General features: G+C 39.1%; 2 protein-coding genes across 4 annotated transcripts; one reads left to right on the top strand and one right to left on the bottom strand.

Annotated features, from left to right (window-relative positions):
• Window positions 1–622: 622 nt before the first annotated feature.
• lrrc8c (leucine rich repeat containing 8 VRAC subunit C) lies at window positions 623–12,533 on the bottom strand. Its single transcript, XM_069680493.1, has 3 exons — window positions 12,430–12,533; window positions 8,284–8,426; window positions 623–4,202 (listed from the first exon to the last, which is right to left on the bottom strand). The coding sequence occupies exons 2-3, from the start codon at window positions 8,419–8,421 to the stop codon at window positions 1,968–1,970; spliced, it is 2,373 nt and encodes a 790-aa protein (XP_069536594.1). The 5' UTR covers window positions 8,422–8,426; window positions 12,430–12,533; the 3' UTR covers window positions 623–1,967.
• Window positions 12,534–15,174: 2,641 nt separating this feature from the next.
• LOC138607317 (kynurenine--oxoglutarate transaminase 3-like) lies at window positions 15,175–23,257 on the top strand. 3 transcript variants are annotated; one of them, XM_069679900.1, is made up of 14 exons: window positions 15,175–15,214; window positions 16,352–16,442; window positions 17,167–17,228; window positions 17,461–17,605; window positions 18,653–18,802; window positions 18,921–19,007; window positions 19,828–19,953; window positions 20,057–20,177; window positions 21,266–21,342; window positions 21,433–21,522; window positions 21,608–21,794; window positions 22,056–22,129; window positions 22,221–22,307; window positions 22,441–23,257. In XM_069679900.1, the coding sequence occupies exons 2-14, from the start codon at window positions 16,353–16,355 to the stop codon at window positions 22,495–22,497; spliced, it is 1,353 nt and encodes a 450-aa protein (XP_069536001.1). In that variant the 5' UTR covers window positions 15,175–15,214; window position 16,352; the 3' UTR covers window positions 22,498–23,257. The 3 variants fall into 3 exon arrangements, with proteins under 3 accessions (XP_069536001.1, XP_069536002.1, XP_069536003.1); XM_069679901.1 differs by having other exon boundaries at window positions 15,192–15,266; XM_069679902.1 differs by having other exon boundaries at window positions 15,206–15,214; window positions 16,405–16,442.
• The last annotated feature ends 518 nt before the right edge of the window (window positions 23,258–23,775 follow it).

Here is a 23,775-nt window from a genome sequence, read left to right as displayed (position 1 = left end):
ACCCACTGCAATTAACTGTTTTCCCTCAGTAGCTTTTTAATTGTATTTTGTCAGCAATTCTTCCAAGTTGCACACGTACCCTGGTTCATTTACATTATTGTTGATCAATGTTCACTAGTAGCAGACTCTGGCTCTCTGAGAACCATGGCAAAAATAATAAATAACTGCATGAGCTGCATGCATTGGGGCGCCGCACCAGCATGCAGGAAGTCGTGATGCATTTAAGTTCCAAACCCTGTTTATGATGGTGCATTGTCTCAACGAAAATGCAAGACATAACTAGAAATTTTAAACATTTTCCAACATTTTTTTATTTAGCAGAACCTTATTTCAGTTTGGTTATTTATATATACATACTTGTTAGTATGTAGTTAGCGTTTTTTTAATTATGTGCTATTTTTATCTTTCTCTATTTAATTTCCCTTTTAGACCTTGTATGCAAAAACATATAAATGCATATACCTAAACAAATATCTATACAGTATAATATACTGTATATATGATGAAAAGTATATAAATTTTGATATTGCAGCCACTATGTCTTACACTTTGGAGGGAAAATTATGCAAATTGTCCAAATGACTTTGTTAAAACTTCATCTTTATTTTCCATCGGTGCCTCATCTATGCATCGTAATAGACTAATCTTCTTTGCCTTATTAATCCTCAACAGCCAGCAGATGATGTCTAATCCCACAACACAATTGAGAACATGCAATGTGCAGTTTACATTTACATTACAAAAGTAACATTTTTAAATGTTTAATTGTAGTTACTTCAGCACAACTGCTTTCACCATACTGCATCTGATCAAACTGATGTTTGTGTTTTTCTAAAATCATTTTTTCTTTTAAATAGTTTGTTTGACAAATTCCAACCTAAGACATGGCATTTACAAATAAATCAGTGTTTATTGTTCAACAGCATAAAATACTACTTATGAAAAAATACATTTTTTTTGTACTTCTTGTGCTCATTTTGAGAGCCAAAGAAAACATGAATATGACATAGTCATTTAATGCACTTAAATAGTCTTCCTATGATACAGACTTTTAAAGCCAAGATAATACATATACAGAAAACTGGTTTGTTCTTTGTTTTTTTTGCATTTTCCCTGCTGTGGTCCAGGAAACCAAACAGTCTCTGGAAGAACATAAAAAGCTTTGTAAGATAAAAAAAAGTTTTATAAAATAAAATATAAAACATACAGCATGGCTACTAGCCTAAACTTGAGGTTTCAGTTAAGAGTTACATTCAGTAATTAAATTATTCTATGTGGCAATGACATGAAATGTCCTTTAAGAATGGTTCTAACTTTAGGCTTACCTGCTTTCTGGCTTAGAATTAGTAGAGAATAATGATGTCATTGTTTTCTGTACATGAAATATGAATCTACAGCCAGCAGAGAATTAGCTTAGCATAAAGACTGGAAGCAGGGAACAACAGCTAGCCAAAAAATATTCCAGCATGAAACTCCCGATGAAGCTACTAATATTCATTTTCACGTTATTTTTACATTTTGATTGATGCTTTTTTCCCCAATGGATGGAGCAAGAAATGTATTTCCTCCCAATCCTGCTTTTGTGCTAAGCTAGGCTAATTACCGCTGACTGTAGCTTCACATTGAACATACACATGAGATTTTTATAAATCTTTTAATCTAACTCTCAGTAAAGAGCCAAGGGGTGTGTCCCCAAAATGCTGAAAGTTTCCATCAAGGAGGATTTATGGTTGGAAACAGTATTATGTCATGTAAGCCAAAAAACAAACAAGCATCCCTGTTACAGCCCGAATCTATGTACAAAATAACAATCAGTAATTTTGTCCCATCAAGAAAAGTAGAAAAATAAAACTTGACTTTCTTAACAGTAGTATAATACTTCAGTATGGTAATGAGCTAATACAAAATAAATGCTCCGAATTGGTACACAGAATAAACAGCAGGCACTGCGGCTACTCAAAGGCATCTCACTCAGCCTTCATTTGGTCCCTGACATCTGAAGGCAGAGTTTCAAACAGTGTCTCTTCCACAATAAGGCCACTACGTTTCAAAGCACGACAGCAACCAAGCTCTTGTGGCAGAAGCTCAAAGTGGTTGCCTTTGAGATCCAAGTATGTCAAAAGAGCTAGGTAGGAAATTTTTGGCGAAAGTATAGACAGGGAATTTTTGCCAAGCTTCAGTGTTTTGAGCTTTTTGCAAAAGAAGAGCTCATCTGGTAGATTTTCAATTTTGTTAAAGGTGACAGAGAAATACTGTAGGCTCTGAAGGACTCCGATTTCTGGAGGGATGAATCGGATGTCATTGTTGGACAGGTCCAGGTAGCGCAGCTTGTTGCACAAGAACAGGTGCGAAGGCAATATCTCGATCTTGTTGTGGCTGAAGTAGAGGCGCTCTAGGCTTCCAAGCTTCTTGATATGCTCTGGGATGTACATGATACCATTGTACCAAAGTTTGAGGGAAGTCAGTTTTCTAAGATGTTGGAAGCTGATAATCTCCTCGATTGAGCGAAGGTTATTTTCTTTCAGGTCAATCTCTTGCAGATTTGTCAGGCTGAAGATTGCATGTGGGATGCGCTCAAGGTCACAACGCACCAGCTCCAGCTCAACCAGATTGGACATCTTTTTCAGGTTGTTGAGCATTACTAGCTTAGTGCCATCGTTGTGTAAGTAGAGCTGCTGCAGATGGCTGGAAACATCCACAATAGACTGGGGTATCTTGGTCAAATTACTTTTAAGGGAGAGTGTTTTCAAACACTTCATCTCCCTCAGTGACTCAAGAACTATATTCTTGGAGGCATCAGTGCTTAGCGACCCAGTGAGATAGAGCTCCTCTAAGCTGCGTAGGCCATACATCCAGTGTGGAAGTTCCCTGTTATCATCAAACTTCACACGAAGCACTTTCAGGTTCTCTTTGAGGAAGGAGGTAGCTGTTGTGTGCAACTTTAAAGAGCACTGGTAAAGAGACAGCTCTTGAAGGTCTTCCAGCTGTGAGACTGAGGCAGGGATCGTGACATTGTTGATGATCTCTAGCTTGAGTGACTGCAGCTCTGTCAACTCAAAGACAGTGTCGGGTAACCCAGGAAGCATGAACAGCTGAAGTTCAAGTCGGTTGCTGGCGTTAGTCTGGAGTCTCTGACGCAGTTTCTCCGCAGTCCACTCATGATTGAGGTTTAGCTGTTTCAGTTTGTTCTCGCTGACCTCGGACAGAAAAACTGCAAATCGTTTGGAATACAGAGGGTCGTACTGGTCAATCATGTGCAGCATGAAAGCAAAGTCGTTCTTGACGTCTGGGATGTCATTGATGCCTGTTTCCTGTCGCACATACTCAAAGGAGTATTCTTTCAGTGAGCGGTAAAACAGCCAGTATGACGTGTAAAGGCTTGTTAATCCATAGACAGCCACTAAACACAAGTAGCAGTAAGAGAGCTTAGAAAACAGATGAGCCATAGTGTGATTACATTCAAAGTCTTTATAGCCCGTCATGTCCTGGATCTCAACTTCGCAATGTACTCTATTTCGCACTTTATTCACAAGAGAACTGTTATAGGCAATGATCAGGAGGAATTTAATCACCTTGAACACTGTCTGGCGAACGTACATAATATAGAGGATGTCTCCTTCCTCAACGTGCAAACGGAACTTCTTCACCTTCTCAAAAAGAGCTTTAGCTTGCTCACCCTCTTTCTTATCAAGAACACTTGCTGAAGGCTTGTCAACTACAATCTTTTCAGGGATAGACCGGAGGGACTGTGTCTTCTCCGAACTTTCTTCTCCAGGAGACACAACGATGTTAGACCTCAAAGGGGCGCTCTTTTTATGGTCTTTTTCTTCAGGATTTTCTCCGGACACCTCAGACAAAGCTCGTGTGGTCCAGGGAGAATCAAAGCACTTGCCGAGCATGGAGATAAAATGCTCTATTTTGGAGCTTGAGCCAGGGAATTTGAACCAGAAGTTGCTACACACCATGAAAACCAACGTGTGTATCAGAACTAAATAAGGGAAGTATTTGGCATACCAATGCAGAGCCTTCTCATAGCACATCTGATTGATGAAACTGTATTGTTGAAGATCCAGGTCCGTTTTCAGGCCTGTCATTTCTCTGAGTACTGCTGAAATATTGGGCTGCAACAGTTCCACTTCACTTGAGTTCTCTGACGGCGATGGTATTCTCTGAGGAAGGCATATGATTTTATCTTGCATTACCTAAAAACAAGAAAGAAATATTAGCAACATTACTGAAATGGGCATTCCGACACTTGGGGACAATCTATGGGCCCTATTTAGACGGCAGAAGGCGCACATTTTAAAGCGCATGGCGCTAAGTGATTTAGGATGTGTCTGACGCACTTGTGCTAGTTACACAGCACACAATCTGTGCGCAAACCGAGGCGCAAGGCACAAAGAGGTTGGCTTAAATCCCTGGATTATTCATAGCCGTGTTTTTGGCATATAATGAATTAAACCAATCAGAGTGTCAGCTCTCATTCCCATTAAGAGCCCGGTTGCTATTTACACAGCAGATTTCAGTCATTCTTCTTATTTAAAGCGGACCCCGACCAGCATATTTAACTTGTTTCTTTTCACTGTGTCCTCGAACACGCAGAAAAAAACACAGGTCACTGTACGATACATATCGAAGCAGGGACTGATGTTAAAGCCAGTGAAGTGATCCCACTGCCCAGCAGAAATTAAATTGAAAAGAGGCACAGCATTAATTATTTAAATCTCCAGACGGACAGGATCTTATGTTTATTAAAGTTCTACATGCTGACCATCAAAGACAGGTCGGCTTTAAATGTTTGTTTACTTATTATTGCTGCTGGATCACATGGCTGTGTTGTCTCCTGCGTGCGTACTGGAGACTGGACAGTGTTTTAATACCTGTGGGCACGATTGTTGGTGCCACAGGTAGTTATGTTTGAGTATGGTAATAAATTGACCTCCTAGTTGCGTGTGTGAGTGTGTCTCGGTTTCTGATGTATTATAGAGAGTGTGCGTGAGAATGGGCGCACATTTTGGAGAGATTTGTGTCGGTCATGGTAGTTTTGGCCCGTGCGTGGCTCGAGCAGGAATCTCCCTGTGGTGGAGCAGGTGTGTGTGGAGGCAGCGGTGAGCTTGTCCACGTCTTCCTGCACTTCTCAGAGTCCCTTTCCATCTTTAAGAAGAAGCTAAAGACCCAGCTCTTTATGAACACCTCTGACCTTAATGATATTGATGCTATTGATGATGATGACATTGAGGATGTAGTTTATGCTGACTAGGATTTTCATGATAATGATGACAATGATGATGACTATACTGATCTTGTTGATGTTGCTGATGATGATTATTATTATTAAAAAAAAGAAAAAAAAATATGCCCTATACACTGCCTGTTGGCACCAGTGTCCGATCACACTTGAAGCCTGTCTCCTGTCTTGATCGTTGCTTGTGTTGTATTAATTCTCAGATGTACGTCGCTTTGGACAAAAGCGTCTGCTAAATGAATTGTAACATTGTAACACTGTAACATTCTCACCAGATTGGTAACAAACCGAAAGCAGTATCATGATTTAAGGAGACGAGGGAAACAAAAGCTTGCAGCCTGTCCCTTAAACACGTTTTTTCACTTGGTTTCACTCGTGTTGTAAACTCGCCAATGTATGTCCATAATCCCCTCCCCTGGCCAGAGAAAAATGGAGAGCGACACAGAGTCACAAGGCACATATGCCACAGAGGGCTCTTTTGAGGTGGAGGACTTCTCCCCTCTAGAGTCCCCTGAAGAGCACTTTAGTGTGGTGGGGGCCCTATCAGTTCGAGCCGTTGGCTCCAGCCCCACTAAAGCCTGAAGACGGAGCTTTCAGAGCCGAGGCAATGCAAGTGCGCATGCGCTGACCTCGCGTGCAGCCTTACAGTTATCTCTGATTCTGAAGAGAGAAAGGGCGCAGTCTCTGAGTGGTAACAGTGTGCTACAAAAATAGTGTAAACTCTAGTGAATGATGTGTCTTGATAAGGATATAAATGAGCGCATTTTCACAGACTCCCTCTCAAAGACAGGACTGGGGGGTGTACCACCCACCTCTGATTGACAGGCGTTAACCTTCTTTTTTTAAATACATTTCATGATGTAATTTTGTCCCAAATGGTCGTGTCTGCTTCACCATCGGCTGGCAAGGTCCAGGGCTGATTTAGAAAGTAGGTGCTGTGTTGAGCCATTTCCAAGCCATGAAATGACAATTTTTATAAATTTGGTAAGAATTGTCAATATTAACACCAGCATTGATGTGTTTCATCACAGTGCAGCCATATAATTTAGATTACAGCTCAAAAAACATGTTTAAGTGTGCAGTTACTCTTTAAAGACCAGCTCCAGTCATGTTTTAAGACATAAAATGCTGTGCATGAAGTAATAAAGTGTGTCCGATATGTTTTTTTCTGCAAAATACGTTTAATTACCTTGTAAAAATCCTCCCGAGACATCTCCTCCTTCTCCCTCATTAAAAATTCCCAAATCCACATGGTCCCCGCCCACTATGCACATTTTCAACCGCCTCCTCTGTCGCGAAAACAAAACATGTCTCTGCCATCGTTTGCTGGCAACTTGTTGAAACTTAACGTTAACGTTAATAGTCAGTAGTGAGTTTGCAAAAGTTAAGATGACAGTTACCGTTGGCTCACGCATTGCCGAAGTGGTTGCCATAGGTTACACATAATGATATGCATAGCGTCACCCCGTCCATTAACAGGATTGGCTTCTTAGGTTTGTGACGTCTCAAACCTGCCAATCTGAAAATGTGTTGTTCAGCCTGTCCTTGGTACACTGCAGTTTAAAAGCAGGCGATGACTGCTTATGTTGTCCCTGATAAGTCTTGTTCCACATGAAAAACACCACATGCAGAAGGTTAAACACTGGAGGGGGTCTTTTAGGTTTAATCAAGTGAGCAGTGGGGTCATCTTCTCAAAGACTTCTTTTTGCAACCACTGGGTCCCCCCTGCTGTCCATTAGAAAGATTGCAGGCTAATGGCAATCCAGCATTGGATTCACTTTTCAGACCTGGGGGCTATGTCCACTTCCTTTATACAGTCTGTGCTTTTATTCATGCTTGGTTCTGTTTTTACTGAGTGACCCTCTTATATTCTGTGTTTCTGTCTGAATTGGAACCCAATTTAACAAGCTCAAGTACATTTGGAGAATACTGGCCAAAATGTTCCCATCAGTACAAAATATTTACCCCTAAAGTAAATAATGAAACACAGCTGCTTCACTGCAATGCTTGTGACAGGAAATGGGCAATTTGATTCAGTAGAGGCGTGCTTGAAGGAGGGGTATTTTGTGATACTGATCACACTGATACTCGTGTGATACACTCAGCCCCTTGTGGATCTGCAACTTCTGTACGATGTAAATGATATTAAAATCAATTTGTGGGTATTGGATACAAATGACAGTGTTACTAAAGTGACGGCAGTGCAGTTGTGCTGCAGAACATCACAGATTAAAATGCTAAGTCAGGTCTGGTGAGGTCTCTGACGAGCTGTTCTGCAGCATTTTACAAACTCAGTCCTTCTCCGTATTTCTCCTTCCAACTCTAAATGCAGGGATTAAAGTATGAGGGAAAGGAGTCATTAAATAAAACGGCATGTTGATAGTGTTCTGAGTTAGAACTTAGCCACAATATTAATTACCCACTCATTTCACCAAGTATTAGATCATGTCCACACACGGTTATAGTGTAAGTGGGAACAATGGCTGCTCCTACCCTGATAAATATCAATTTAACAGACTTTCTAAATATGTTTTGGTATCATTTCCAGGGTTTACACTACAGCGTAATGCAGTAGCCAGAAAACATTTATTTTCCACTCAGAGAGAGCGCCAGGCCAAAACAGTTTAGAATCTTGTGTTTACTGAAAGGGGCTGGGTGGGAAAATGTTTCCACTGGTAACCTCCCAATGGGCTGAATGCTTCCTTTGCTGCAGTCCAGGTTGTAAAAGCAGGGAATTAGAGGTTCTGGGCGGGTGCCAGTGCAGAAGGCACAGCAGTAATGTTGCATCAGAGAGCCTATAGGCTGGCTCTTATAAATTCAATTACTCTAGATTTAATGGAAACAAATGGTGCAATAACTTATTCTATCTCAGTACAAACTAATTTTACATTACATTTTACATTGTTCATTAGCTACATTTGGCCTTCACTTTTAATGAGACGGTTACAGTTGAAAAGAGGAAACAAGAAGCACGAGCCATTACAAAACACATTAGCCTAAAGAACTTAAAGACATCAGATTGAGGCATCGTTACTGACCTGAAGAGTGCATCCAAAGACGCCAATCATGAGCATGATCACAGACAGATAGTCTGTGAACACGTCCCACCACGGCTTCAGGACTCTGAACGCTGGCTGCTGTTCAGAGAACTGCCGGAATTCCATCACAGGAATCATGATGCCTGTTAACAAACAATTTATTCCACGTTATTTTCAGACCACACAAAGGGAGAAATGGTTTGAGCATAGAGGGGTGAAACAATGATGTGATTAATTTCAAAAGATAAGGATATTCCGGTTTATAAACACTCACATTAGCATACGTCCCCCATCAGCCCTAGCTTGACCTTATGTAAGCAAAGTTTGCATGCTAACAATCTTAACAAAGATGAGTCCAGACTACGCTACAGCCTACTCCGTTACAAGTGTTTAAAGTTGGATTCTTGTGTGTTTGTGTCCCAGTTAAACTTTATTATCCCAGAGGGGAAATTCTTTTTCACAGACTGTACAAACATACATAGACTCCAAATAAACATTGACAAAGTATACAACCGCTGTGCAAAACAAGGCAAAACAAAAACAAGACATGACACTCTCAGCGGGGCCTGTTGTTCAGGGCCGCTATTACTGCAGGAATCAGGCTTTTCCCAAACCGAGCTTTCCTGCACCTTAAATAAAAAGCTAATGACTAGCCCTTCAAGGGTTTAGGAGGTTAACATGAAACTGTAGGCTGCTGTACTGGTGGTTGACTTAGGGCCCGATCAGACACAACGCGTTTTAGCAGCTGGGGCGGCTTTTTTGTCATTGTTTTCAATGAGAGGGACACTTTTTGCAAATAACTTCAACGCAAGGCAGAAAAGCGCCCGATGTCATGGGCGTTTTTTCTCATTGTCCAATCAAATGAAAGGAGAGGCGGGCCTTCTGTCAGTTTACAATATAACGGTTAGGTTAATGACAGCTATGATTCGGTGGTTGTTATCCAGCATGGAGCTGCGTCGTATTTCTTGTGTTTACCTCAAAAGTTTCATGATGAAAGAGTCGGCTGATGAAATGATGATTAATGATAACAAAATACCAATACTGATGACTCGGATCAGCTGATCACTGATCAGCCTCGGCTATAAGCTTACTTTGAATTTGGTTCTAATGAGCAACGGCTAGCATTATAAGTTACTAAACTAAGTAGGTGTACATTGTTACATGCCTGCTAGGATTCAGCATGTTAGCATTGTCATTATCTTTTTTTCCCACTCTCCAGAGGAGGTATGAACCTTGATTTTTCTACTTTGTTTTCTTAGGTATTAGTTTAACAGAATACAGCAGTAGTAGCGCGCACAACTCCAAACTTTGTTTCAAAATAGCGTTTCGGGTGCACGGTAGAAAATCAAAACTAGAAAAACTAAAGCTTCGACACTCACAGAATCATGGATGACTCAGTTTAATGTGGGTCATTGAACTGAGTCATCCATGATTAGTTTAACAGAGACTAGTGACTACAGAATGTGTCCTCAGACTAAGGAGTCCATTTTAACTGGAACTAGAACATAATACAAGTGAACATTAAAAACGTCATCATTTGAAATTTAGTACCCACAAGACTGAATCAGTGACTCAGCTTGTGAGAAATGTTTGGACATTAACTTCAAAGTCTAAGAAGGCTCCATGAACTGGCTTCATAATGAACACTTTCACTAACAGAACTGAAGTAAACCAGACCTCAGCCCTTTTGTTGTTTACACCCAACGTTTTCTTCTGGTTATTAATCACTTAAAAGACTGTAAAGAACATTTCTTTGTTAACAGCAGGGGCATGAAAAACAGTGCAGTATCCCTGATGCTGCTTTCTGATCACAGGCTCTGTGGTCACCTTCTTTAAAGTGCTTACTACTTCAGCTGCAAGGGTCCTATTTCCAATATCTGTCTGGCAGCATGTGAGCTGCAGAGTCATTCAAGAATGAAAGGCCTGGTTGATCAACTCCGATAGAAGCGCTGGTGATTTTTGTGAACATCTCAGCACTAATATATAAGCAAGATTCAATCGCAAACAAGTAACGGCATATTTAATGGCCTGGTAATAACGACCAAAAAATGCTTTACATTTAAAATACAAGTTAAATACCAAACACATGCATGTCTTAGCAGGAATAATCTACAGGAATAATCGTGCAGCTCCACAGTGCATCGGAGACGGCTGCTGTCAATAGCTGTTTACACCTCGCTCAACCTTCACTTCATTATTAATGGCTTTAGCTGTAAGGTATTGTTAGGTTGCAAAAAGCCTGAGGGCACTCACACAGATCTTATTTTGATAGTTCAATTAAGTTTTTCAACACGAAATGTCTTTACTGAGTCTTCCATCTTGGTGCCATAACAACAGGGAGGAGGGTGAGTAGAGCAGAGTGTTTACGTGAAGCTGTTCTGTACTGACGGTTTACTTTACAGGTTCAGTTCAGCCAAATCACAGGAATCATTTGTCTCACTTATCTTTAGTTGTGTCTAGACATGCAGATAGTTTGCAAACTTTTGTGAAATCCATCTTTTTTTGCGAGGCACTTGAATTTCTCTTTAGCATTGCTATTCTGTGCTACTTTATACAACTTTTCCACAATAGTCTCCTGGGTAAAATCAGGCTCCGCAAACCTGTCAGAAACAAGCACTTTAAGGCGCATTTTCCTTGAAAGGTTGCATTTGTGACCATTACAGCCACTTTTAAGGCTGCCTGCTGAATTCAGCTGCTTTTGTAATTTAAGAAAGTTTCAGTAGGCTGCCATTTAGTCATTTAGACACTGAAATGTGTCAAAGTAAGGCAGGGGTGTAAATATATCAGACTTCCTCTTTAACATGGCACATATAACAAAAAGGGAACTCCCAATACTGGTAATTAAAAGACTGATCAACATTGAAGAAGCGGAGGTCAAGATAGTCAGAGTCAAGCTCCAAAAATACCACTATGTAAAGCTGCCTTTCAACTTAAAGCTCCTGTGATGAACTTTTGGTTTGTGTTGATTTTGGCGCCCCCTGTGGACAAAGCTGTGCCTTTTATCTCTTTGCTGATTTTGTCCTGTACGTGCTTAAGTGGTGGTTTATAACATAAAATCTCATCCTGCTTTCTTTAACAGTTATATGTGTCACTCAATTTAACTTTTGGCCCTGGAAAATGTAAACAAAGGCAGCGTGCAGTTAATCGCTTCGTCTGACACCTAACGCCAGCGGTTTCAGGCATTAAAAATAACTATAGAGAAATAATACATCTTGTTGCTGATGGTCTAGTTTGCTTTTGTAGGTCATATAGAGTAATCAGAATTAATTTCAGTCTTTTTCATAACCAGTGAAAAACTCCTCACATGAGCTTTAGTGTCACAGAGAAAACACTAAAGGCATCATTAGTAGAGTGAAAACTCAAGTGAAAGTGCCCATATTTTTTTTTAATAAACTTAAATCTATCTACATTTGTTTTGTTTTTTTGCAATTTTACTGCAGGCTATTAGTTTTATTTTATTTATTTATTTTTTACAGCTTTTAATAGTAGTGTGGGTTCATAAAGTAGCCTACATGAGTTAAGGGGTGTGTAGAGGCATTTGGGTGCACAGCTAAAGCCTGTAGTTTGTATTAGGAAAAATCCTGTCTTCTCCCTAGATGAGTCAGCCATTGAATGGAGCTGACCAGGCCATATCCTTGTCTCTTCCTGACAGGAAATGTGCCTGAATCCCAGATATCCAAAAACAGACATGTTTGGAACACACCCAGCCCCCGGCACACAAAAAGTCCTGTCTCGTTGAGGACATGGAAAAATACTACCCGCATTGCAGAAACAAAAAGTAAAAAAAATAAAAAGAGCGTGTCATTAATAATGAGGCACAGTTTTGTGGACTTGAAAGTGCCGATACAGTCTGAAAGGCTGTTATTTATCCTGTTATCAACAGAATTCATCAATAAATTATGGTTATGATTTAAATATTAAGGATACAACCCGTTAACTCTGCCAGGACTTTGAGTTTTACGCTTAAGTGTCACGAACGGAAATTAATGCGTATCACAAGTAGTGTTGGTATAACTACCAGGTAAACTAACGGTAATCTCGGGGTAAACTAGTTGGTGAGACGCTCCGCCGAGTGAATATTACGCTCTGCTACGTCGAACAAACATACTGTATTAAATGTACATCATAACAGTGTTGTTCACCTACCTCCCTTTAGACGAGAGCTGGGGTTGAGGATGTGAGTTCTTTCACGCGACGACGTTTCGGATCATGATGCGCGCGGTTCTCCTTTCCTGTCCGCTAACCTTCCTGGATCCTTCTCGGGCACACCATGCAGGCATGCAGCCGACTGTCAGCAGCCTCAGGGGGCGTGGACTTCTGAGGAAACCCAGCCTGAGACTTTACTGTTTGTAATGTGTGTTGTTTATGAGACAGCTGAGGAAGGGGGGAGGCCAAAACTGCAGCGATTGTCTGCTGATAATACTCACAGATACAACAACAACAGTAGGCAGTGGTGCACAAAGTTTTTAGGTATTTTACAGGAGTGAAAATAGCAATACAGTGTGAAAAGCACTGTTAAGTAAATATTAGCTAGCCTACTACATTCAAAAGCTCAACTAAGTAAAATAGCATTAAAATAAACTCCAAAGTGTGGCCCAGTTAAAGAATGGCCACACTGCACCACTGTGCAGGCCTATAGTATGCATATTGACCATTTTTAATTCTCATTGCTCAAAACGAACAAATATGTTCTTTAAAAAAAAAAGCATAAAGAATCCCCCTGCAATTAACTGAGACCAATACACCTTTAAACATTTTGTTAGAAATGAACAAACGACATTAAAACTACAAAGTAGTGTGTGCCCTTTTACATTAATAACAAGTAGTATAGCGATGTACTGTCTTATAGGCCTATGTTGTAGTGAACTCAAACCTGAATCTGTAGAATCTATCTGAAAAGTTACAACTATGAAGTTGTGGAGTAAAAAAAAATATTGAATTGTGAGGAATAATTAAACTGGAAATACTTCAGTTATGTACATGTAGTACAAAAATATTTCTAAAGTACAGCACTTATAGTAAATGTTATGTTATCTTCATCAATGGCACAAAAAAAATCTGATGTGTCCATCCCCTTGATCATTTTATGAAAGTCTGGGAAATACTGGCTGTGTCACTTCACTTTCCACGTGTCCTCTCTGCAGGACGGCTTTCAAGCTGTTTTTACAGCTGTTTGGGACTACCAGACTACAATGTGAATTTGAATATTTCTTTTTGCTTATTCTAGTCAGGGCTGATGCTGGCTGATACAATCCAGATCCTCCTGTTAAGGGACAGTATTTACACTTGCGTGTATCACGCTATAGCTTCTAGACCAGTATACAATGGCAAGCTGTCAAAATAAACATCTTTAATTGGAAGCATGCACCAAGTTGCCTGTTTATTAGACCACCCAGCTAAAACTATTGCAGTCAGAAACACTTTACAGTAAGGGACACAACATTTCGAGTAGTTAAGGGAATCTATGCAGAACTAACTGCTTGTGAACCATAGTTAATGAGTTGTATCTAATCATATTTTGTTGTAGACTAATGTGAAAGGAAAGATTAGAGTCAGTTAATGATTAAGGAACATGATAAAACATAGATTTACTTCCCAACTCCCAAAATATGACTCTGTAGTTCTAAATCATGAGTTACTAGAGAACAGCCTGGAAGATAATGTATTATTGAATCATTTAGAAATGATAGGTTCATTAATATTTGCTTATCCATCATGCTGACCACTTTCTTCATGAGGCGTTCCTGTTGTACTCTAAACATGCCTTTGAATGACTATAAGTGATACATAACTGACTAGTTAGAAAGACGTCCCTCATTACCTATTTATATAATATTTATATAACTATTTGTTACCATCAACTACATTGCAAAGAAAATAATAAATAAAATGCTAAGGTTAAGAAAACAAGGATCTTCCTTTAAAAAAAACAAAAAAAAGACAGATGGTGATACTGTCTGCTAAAATAATTTTTGTCAGGCTCCCACCGACAACTGTAAGTAACTTCTTATAGCTGTCATATAGTCCCTGATTCACTGCATCATGCTGCCAGCCTGACTTGGCACAGTCATGTAAACAATGCATTCAAGCTGCAGAATCATATGGGAAACTGGGCTTGCTTTATAAAAGAACACAAAACAAAGATACTAGTCTAGTTTAGATGAGTAAATTATGTCTAATTCAAGAATTGTAAACCACTGAGCTTTTTCAAATGTGTGTGAGGTGGACGCGCATTATCTGTATGTTTAATTTGGGAATTTGGGAATTACACTCCCTGGTTGGCATCTCTTATCCTATACATACATAATTTGTATCTCTATACATGCACAAATGCAACTGTATTCAGAATTGAGTATTGTTTTCATTAGAGACAAAAAATAGTGATTTGAAACAGAGAAAACCAGCAGATCCTCATATTTGATCATCTAAAATAAGTGACTGTTTGTAGTTCACCTTTAAGCCTTATAATCCATAAGACATTTTTTTTGTTAATTAAAACGTATGTCATGTGACTTGTCAATTAATCGACCGTATAATCAGCTCCTTGAAATGTATCAGTTGTGATATGGTAATTCAATTGCTCCTTGTTCAATCTGGCTATACAATTGGGAGATTAATATGTGTATCAATGGGCCTTTTATTCTTTTACTGATTATTTTAATCATAACCAAATGATATGAAAATGTTAAAGAGAAATTACGCAAACGTAAACGGTCATTTTTTTTAAAATTATATCTTGGTACCCAAATATTGCAGCCATGTATATCTTGTCGATTCATGTCGTTGTCCTGAACCTGGTAAGCAAACATTCATAATTTCCGACGGCAGTGAAAGCAGCACCATTGTCTCCAGTTTATGACGACGTCTCCTCCTCCCGGACGCTGTAGTATTCATTCACTGGAGTTCAAGTTGGGAAATACAGTAAGGACAAGTAAGTTGTGTTGCAGGCCCAGTGCTGGTGGCTAAGCTCCTAACAATACATGGTACGTGCTGGTCAAAACTGACCGCTGGCAGCAGCTGTCATCACTGTGAATCTGACAATACGAGGTTGACAACACAGCCAGTCCGTTTAGCAGTTAGAACTAGCTTAATGTTGCTACCGGTGGCTAAAGCTAGCGCAAGCTAACAACACTGTATACAGCTCTAGCAGCAGCACATGATTTATTTACAACATTCACGTTTTCCTCGGTACAGGGAAGCAACAAAGATCTACCGAGGATAAATGACAAGAACAGACACTAACCTAACAGTGTATTTTGGGGTTTTCATCTATCAGTAGTTTCTAGGGTGTTTCTAGGGCTCAAAAATATCCTATCCAGCTGAAGCTGCATTCAAGGACCCTGTGCCCAGTGTTGGAATAATGTGTTGCACACTGGCGCCATCTAGTGTACTACATTTTAAAAAGTAGGGGAAAAGCCATTCGCTATTTCAAGGCACCCAAAGGTGATCTCCTTGGGTATTCTTTAGTCAGAATAAATATCTCCCAACTGTTATTTTTTAAGTGCCATTTAGCTATATTCCAACTCATTGGTCAAGCTGAAAAATAGAAAAAGTAAAGACATTAGATTGTAAAAATCATTATTTGTATAATAAATGTTTAATCCTGATTTGTACTTTTCCATGTTTGTTTGTTTTTTCCTTATCTATGAAATTTCAAATCCTGACACAAATTTACTTCACTTTCTGTTCTTTTATAAATTGAACTAAATAACAACAACAGTAAACGTATTGTTAACTTTATTGTAACTTATTATATTCATGTTTATTTGTTTAAACTGAGCTAAAGTACCAACCAATAGTTGCTAGCCTAATTCCTAACATCTTTGGATCAAGGCACACCTGATCTGATGATTATTTTAAAATATAATAAGTAGCCTATATGAGAAGTGAGGTGGGAAATATCAGTTACTTGGATCTTAAAACAACTTCATATAGATATACAGGTTCCAACATATCACTCAACAACCGCCCAGCAACTGTGACAGCATCAATCTTGTATGCCGAACACTACCAGTTATCAGTGTATTAAAGAAAAAATATTTTCATTGCATCCTCTTTTCTTTTGCAGCATGAACACAGCAAGACAAGTCTTGAATATCACCAAGTTTGCATGTCTTTCAGTGAACATAAACTGCAGAAGAAGAATTTGCACTTCTCAAGTAAGTCCACTTCGAAAAGCTTTGAATTGAGTTACTTGTAACATGTGGTTTGTTATGAACCAAATCACTGTACCTGCTACAAATTTGAAAATGGGTGCTTGGGTAGAGAGGTGGGCTGGCTGTGAGTTAAAGTATTCTAACCTGAGTTTGGTGTATTTATACTGCAGTGTTGATTAGGGATGCACGATATTGAATTTTTTTTGCAGATATGCCAATATTTTCCAACCCTTTTTGCCGAATACCAATTATGATACCGATATATTAGGCACGTTTTTTTCCACCTAATTGCAGAGAACAAGTCTCCCCTGATGTGTAATGTAGTGGAACTGATATCATGCCTGCTCTTATTGTAGTGGCCCACTGGCAGATGCAGAAATATCATAATACAGCGCTTTTAAAAATGTACACATTCACTGGGCAATATAAGAAAACTACTCAAACTTAGGTTATCTACAAAATCGTCTGAAAATATTGGCAGAAAAATGACATATCTGCCAATGCCATAATTCAAGCATGCAATTCAAGCCATAATCGGCTGATAACATCGTGCATCTCTAGTGTTGATATAGTTTTGTTGGAGAATTGCTGGATAACGCATACAATACAAAACAAGTCCTCGTATGTTAATGTAAAGCACATTAAACGCAGAAAACTTAAAACATGAGAACATAAATGATTACCATGATGTCAAATTGTATGTAATGTATCTTGTTTTGTGTTTCAGCATATAATGATGTCACGGCACACGCACTCTAAAAGAATTGAAGGACTGGACAAGAATGTCTGGTATGTAAAACAATGAAACATTAAACTGTTTGTATGGCAGAGCAGGAAAAAGGTTCCCTGACATATGACCAGGTTCCCATTTCTCACTACACTGTTACTTTAAACTGGCTAAAACCATAGACAAAAGTTGGTGAAAGATCATAAAAGCTCTGTAGTTTTGTTTTTTCTGTCGGTCCTGAAATGATTTGATCTCCAGTCTGTCCAGTAATGTTTTATTCCATTGTTGATTCAGGGTGGCCTTTACTTCATTAGCAGCAGACCCTTCTGTTGTTAACCTGGGGCAAGGCTTTCCTGACATCCCTCCACCTTCTTATGTCAAGGAAGCGCTCGCAAAGGCTGCATCAGTGGACAGGATGAACCAGTACACCAGAGGCTTTGTAAGACTAATCATGGTCACACCCAGATGTTTAACGTTTCATTTAAATCCATTAGATCAGGAAAAGTGTTGCTAAGGGACTTGGAGAATGCTGTGTTACACTGTATGGTTTCGGACGTTGTATATTTATAGATTTCATTCCTTCATTTGATAGTGACATAGCATGTTAATCATCATCAGGATGTAAAATGCCAGAGCTAACCAGGCTGCTAATCTGCACCAATAGTCCCAAGGCAGGTAACAGGAACATTGCAACTGAGAATATACTGATACAAATATACAATACACAAGTAAAAAAACTAAATACATTGTGCAACATGTCAAGTTAAGTTGACCACAGTTCTAGTTTGCCTTAACCGTTGTTGGAGATATGTCCTAAAAGTGGAATATGTAGGACACTCCCTTACTGCACGCGGTTGGCTATTTCAGTATTTTACTTCCCTTTGGCTGACAGCACAGTTTGTTCAAATGCGGTGCTGCTATGTGGCACCTCACAGTCCCGTCGAGAAGTTATAATAATTATAATCATACAGTGCTGTGGCTGATGAGATAACAATTCAATCATCATCACTTACTGTAATTGCTGTAATTCAAAAATAATTTAATTGATGCACATTTTCATAGACAGGAGGACATAAATTGATCAGACTTCACAATCACATTTCGATAATGTAGTTGAGGATTTGTTATAAAATATGAACGATGGTTACTGTCAGCTTGCATCCAATAATAACAGACATGTATTGTGCTCAAATACCTCCTAAAACTCTCCATCAATTACTGCTCAAGTGTTGAGATACAGTGTTAGCGGGTATATGTTGTATTGTACAATCAAAGAGAAAGCTCTACAAAGGTTATCGGTGCCGACTCGAAGGTAATACTGTATGCACAAAGACATCAGCACTCGCAATAAAGTAATAAAGTATCACTTTTAATGAAAAAATAATAAAGCACTTGAATGAAACAAACGCATTTCAGCATTTTCTATTGTCAGAAGTCAGCAATTTAATGAATGTTGCTTTTATAACATCTTCTTTTGATTTGCAAGGGTCATCCACTATTGGTGAAGGCCCTTTCTCAGGTTTACGGGAAGGTCTGTGGCCGCAACATTGACCCCTTGAAAGAAATCCTGGTCACAGTCGGAGGTTATGGTTCCTTATTCAGCACCATGCAAGGACTGGTGGAAGAGGGAGACGAGGTAAGGACAGTTCTTTGGTCTCAATGCAGAAGTCTCTATATTCATAGACATTCAATGCAATATGCATTCATAAACATGCTACCAGTATTCAAAGAATATTTAATGTGTATTTATCCAGGTCATCATAATTGAACCTTTCTTTGACTGCTACGTACCTATGGTGCGAATGGCAGGGGCCAAGCCTGTTTTGATACCATTACGCCTTGTAAGTATGACCTAAAGCTGTTATACATTTTCTATATATGTACTATTTACTTAAGTGGGTACACATTACAAGATAATCAGGCTGATTTTGGGCCTGATTCTTCCCTTCCAGCAAAAGTAAGCAACGTCTTGATTTTTTGAGAGATTACCTTGCTCGAATTTCCTGTGGTGTGAGATCTGTTAAGAGTGATTTTACTTCCCCTGATCCACTCAGAAGAACTTCGAGGCCGGAAATATTAAGTTGTTAGATCCGATATCCTGTTGTGTGGGGCACCCCGAGGACAGCTGAGCATGCACTCTGTGGATTGTCACGTGGAACGAAAGGATAGCCAATGCAAGCTGACTGAAGGAGGAAACACAACTTGCACTGTAACATGTACAGTCCATGTTCCCACCATCTCCACGACTTCATCCATAGTTTTTTCTTTTTTCTTTTTGACTTTTCAGTAAAAATTCAAAAAATTGTCATGGCCAATACTTCCTGCCCATCGTTCGCCATGTTTGTTTACTCTAAAGTCGCGTTTGACCGCGAGAGATTTTGCAAGATTTCTAGTGCTGCAAGTTGGGACTCTGGTTGTTGGTGAATGGAATCTGTTAGTGTGTGGTGTACTGTTTTGGTCCTATCATTGCTCTCCACACACCAGAAACAAAATTGTTCAATCTATCATTATTTGTTGGTATGGATGGGGTTTCTCACATCTGTTTAAATTTGAAAAATGTAAAAATCTTGTAGTGTGGGCCAGGCCTTAACCCCAATGCAGAAAGAGGATGTTGGTAGATTTTAAGAGCCTTGTAACAAAATCTCTTCTCCAATATTTTAGAAGTCCGGTAAGAAGCAGACAATCACGAGTGCTGACTGGTTTCTTGACCCAGATGAGCTTTCCAGTAAGTTCAACTCTAAAACAAAGGCCATCATCATCAACACCCCGAACAATCCCATTGGAAAGGTAATTATGCATCACAATCATCATTCCTTGTATCTGAGAAACACTTTCTGAGTTCACAGGTAAGAAAGTGTCAAATGCTTCTGTTCCTGTCCTCTTCCTGCAGATTTTTACCAGAGATGAGCTGCAGATGATCGCTGACCTCTGTATCAAACATGACACTCTGTGCTTCAGCGATGAGGTTTACGAGTGGCTCGTCTACAGGGGACACCAACATATAAAAATTGGTTAGTTTTCAGCTTAAAATATGTAATGCAACTCTGCAGGACTCCTTGGCGAGCTACTGTGGATGGCAGGATTTCTTGTCACATGCTTGGTAGCTGTTATGATGCTAACTGTGGCCAGTAACAATATCCCACCAAGGTAATAGGTGGCTTGTTACCTCGGTGAATGTGAACCAGTTGTCTCAGTTTGTAACAAGACTATAAGTTAGAAAGATTTATTCAATAGAATTATTAACACAATTAACTGCTGTCTTTTGGTTGTAAGCGCTGTGATAGCTTCCATTTATGGTCTTAACACATGCAGTAACCTTACATCTCAAATGAAAACATGTTGTTACTGGCCTGAAGTTGTAAAAAGGCTCACACACTATGTCTAACTTACATTCATACAGTCATGGGCAATGTTTCTCTGCTTGACCTTATCAGGTTCATGGTTTTTGACTGTGAGAAGCAATATGGAGTTGTTTCTCTGCAACCAATCACATTCCTCTCTGGCAATAGGCATTAAAATATATATTATCTAACTATATAAATGATAGTCTAGAGCCCATATATGGAGCAAGACAAGTGAAACATTAAGGTAACAGTTCAAGAATTTATCACACAATATTTACCGGTACAATAAATGGGTTGATCAGAGTGAAGACTATACTTCAAGCCCAAATTTAAAGGTAAACTTTAAACAAAAAAAATGCATTCCCAGATGTAACAGGTTACATTTGTTCACATTTATTTGAGGGATGAAATAACTGCATCAATATTTACATAAACTCTTCTTGAGAAGTAAAGAACTCTCCAATTGGCCAAAAATTCGTCATGTCTACCTATTTAAGTAACAATAACTAAAATGGCCCCACCCTGTAACGACTATATTCAATTTCAAATGTTTTCAATACATAGATCCTTCATACCTCCCCCAAAAACAAAAATAAATAAAACATTTAATAACAGCAGTCAATATGGAGCAGAATTACAACCAACCCCTATGGAAGATGGCTTCTTATTGTCTTAGCTGATAGAGGTCTAACTATGAAATGCAATACAGCCGTCTTTTTTCTACTTTGCATCCACTCTTCTTTCTTTCCCCACAGCCACTCTGCCTGGAATGTGGGATCGAACAATCACCATTGGCAGTGCAGGGAAAACTTTTAGTGTTACTGGATGGAAGGTAAGATATCTGTGGATTTTGAACACAATTTCTTGTTATCAATGTTTTGGTTTTTTTTGCAAATTGTGTTCTTGAAATTGTGCCTCCTAGCTTGGTTGGTCTGTGGGGCCTGAGCACCTGATGAAGCATCTTCAGACTGTCATGCAGAACACTCTGTACACCTGCCCGACACCTTTACAGGCAAGTTTGCACAGAATCCAACACTGCAATATATTATTTTATTCTGTTTTTAGTCTGAAACTTCTAGCTGTGTGTTTCTCTTCAGGAGGCTGTGGCTCAGGGTTTGCTTCTGAACTTTGAGCTGATGGATCAGCCGGAGTGCTACTTCTCCTCGCTGGCAGCGGAACTTGAGGGCAAGAGGGACCGCATGGCTGCCATCCTGCAAGAAGCCGGTATGACTCCTGTCATACCGGAGGGAGGCTACTTCATGCTTGTAGACGTCACATCTCTCAGTGAGTAACTAAACATTTAAACTAACGGTCCTTGCAACATCAACACGGTAAAACATTGACATTCAGGACTAAGCTCACTATTTTCACCCCTGCTTTACGTATCTTTGTACTTGGATAAACTGTCACTATTTTTATTAATGACTACTGCATTGCCTTGTGCAAATAAATAAGAGAGAAGATTAACACTTCTACAACATGAGACTGTCTATTGGACACCAGCTCTACTATTGAATAAACGCCTCTGCTCTATGTTGATTGTAGATCAGGACCTGTCACATATGGTTGAGGATGATGCCTATGACTACAAGTTTGTGAAGTGGATGATTAAAGAAAAGGTAATATAATTGACTTAATTCAATATTTGTTCCCTAAAATATGCTTTCTCTTTATTGCTTTTCTTAATAACAATAATTTGATCATATAAAGAAACTAGCAGCCATTCCAGTCACAGCGTTTGTTGGGGATGAGTCCAAGAAGCACTTTGAGAAATATATTCGCCTCTGCTTCATTAAGGTAAGGAAACTGTCTGTTACTAACACAGCACATTCAGAAACATCTAGTAAGGATACATGTTGGCTTAGGTGCACTTTTTCTTATCTTCTGTTGTGAAAGTTTTTATGACCTTAATTTGTCTTTCTCTCAACAGCAAGATAGCACTCTCGATGCAGCAGAGGCCATCTTGAAAAACTGGACTAAGATTTAATGAAATGCATTAAATATGAAGACATCAGCATGATTTCAGGGAGGAGAAATGACTTTGTGGTCAAACTAAAAGAACAGGCTTTTCTGCAAAATTGTGCACAAACTGCAAATAAGTAAAAATACTATGAGTAAAATAGTTTATTGTGAAATGTGTGTCCATTCTTCATTATTTGACTTTTTTCCTTTTGATAGTAAGAGAACCTCCAAGTAAACAGGACTGAAATTAATTGTTCTGATAAATCTGTTTAGGTTTAAGGGGAGAAGGTATTTTTATTCATGATTCCATAGTGGACAGCCCTCATTCCTGTTACTTTTCTGTAGAGATTTTTTTTGAGGTAGTATTTACATAGGGGTTTAACATTAGAGGCGTTGCAAAAAGATGGTGTATAGCACCTCTCTAGTCTTCTGACCACGCAAAGCGTTTTAAAGTACATTACTACATTTGCACAATTCGCATGCAAGTCGTATTATCATTAACACATCCACACACACTCATACACTATTTTGGGGTTCCGTATCTTGCCCAAGGGCATACAGACTGGAGTTCTGATGAGTGGACGACCTGCTCATACGTTTGACCCCCTTCTGCCCTCTAGAGGTAGAAAAGGATTGCTGTGCCTAAACCTGCTGTAACTGTGCCTTATTTTGTAGCCCTGGGTTGGACTACTTTGTGAAAACCGGTTTTTGCAAGGTGTTGTTTTTGCTCTAAACTACAAATGTTGCTGATGTTTGTTGTGTCAAGATAGTCATTTTTATTAAAAATCAATGCAATTAATAACCATGCTGTTGTTTTTCTTACACTCAACTCACATTTTTCAGTTTTGCAGATCAGATAAGTTCAAACGTTTCTGTTTGTTCTGTTACATGAACACACATGGTAATTGTACAATAAGGAAATCCAATCACTGAGACCCATAAATGCTATTAGACTGAGATATGGTACTTAATTTTTGCTGGAACTTTATTGGCTTCCCACAGACATTGGCCTATAAAACCAAGACAAATTGTGCATATTTAGTCTATGGCCTTCTTTCAGCTCAGTATAACAAAATATCACAGCTGAATAATATGGCCAAAAAAATATGTTGTAAGCTGTAATAAAATAGCATACAATACAATTACAATAAGTTATGGTCTTGCACGTGACTGAGCGCGAAACTACAAATAGCAGTTTGCTGTTCCGGTAGGTGTTAACAGGAAATTACGTACTTCACTATGTTTTAGCCAAAGTTTTAGCAGAAAGAAGCTGTATCGTTACCAAAACTCAACAGGCGACTGT

This window comes from Semicossyphus pulcher, unplaced genomic scaffold (genome assembly GCF_022749685.1).
Source record: "Semicossyphus pulcher isolate SPU_LCO1_2020_fin unplaced genomic scaffold, fSemPul1.0.p SCAF_4, whole genome shotgun sequence".
Taxonomy (NCBI): Eukaryota; Metazoa; Chordata; class Actinopteri; order Labriformes; family Labridae; genus Semicossyphus; species Semicossyphus pulcher.
The sequence above is the reverse complement of the archived record's forward strand: the minus strand, read 5'-3'. Positions and strand labels throughout refer to the sequence as shown.

Coding starts and splice junctions, on each gene's coding strand:
- lrrc8c (XM_069680493.1), bottom strand. CDS start 8,421: ATGATTCCTGTGATGGAATTCCGGCAGTTCTCTGAACAGCAGCCAGCG. Junction 4,203..8,283: donor TCTTTGGATGCACTCTTCAG/GTCAGTAACGAT, acceptor TCTTGTTTTTAG/GTAATGCAAGATAAAATCAT.
- LOC138607317 (XM_069679900.1), top strand. CDS start 16,353: ATGAACACAGCAAGACAAGTCTTGAATATCACCAAGTTTGCATGTCTT. Junction 20,178..21,265: donor ACACCAACATATAAAAATTG/GTTAGTTTTCAG, acceptor CTTTCCCCACAG/CCACTCTGCCTGGAATGTGG. Junction 21,523..21,607: donor CCTGCCCGACACCTTTACAG/GCAAGTTTGCAC, acceptor GTTTCTCTTCAG/GAGGCTGTGGCTCAGGGTTT.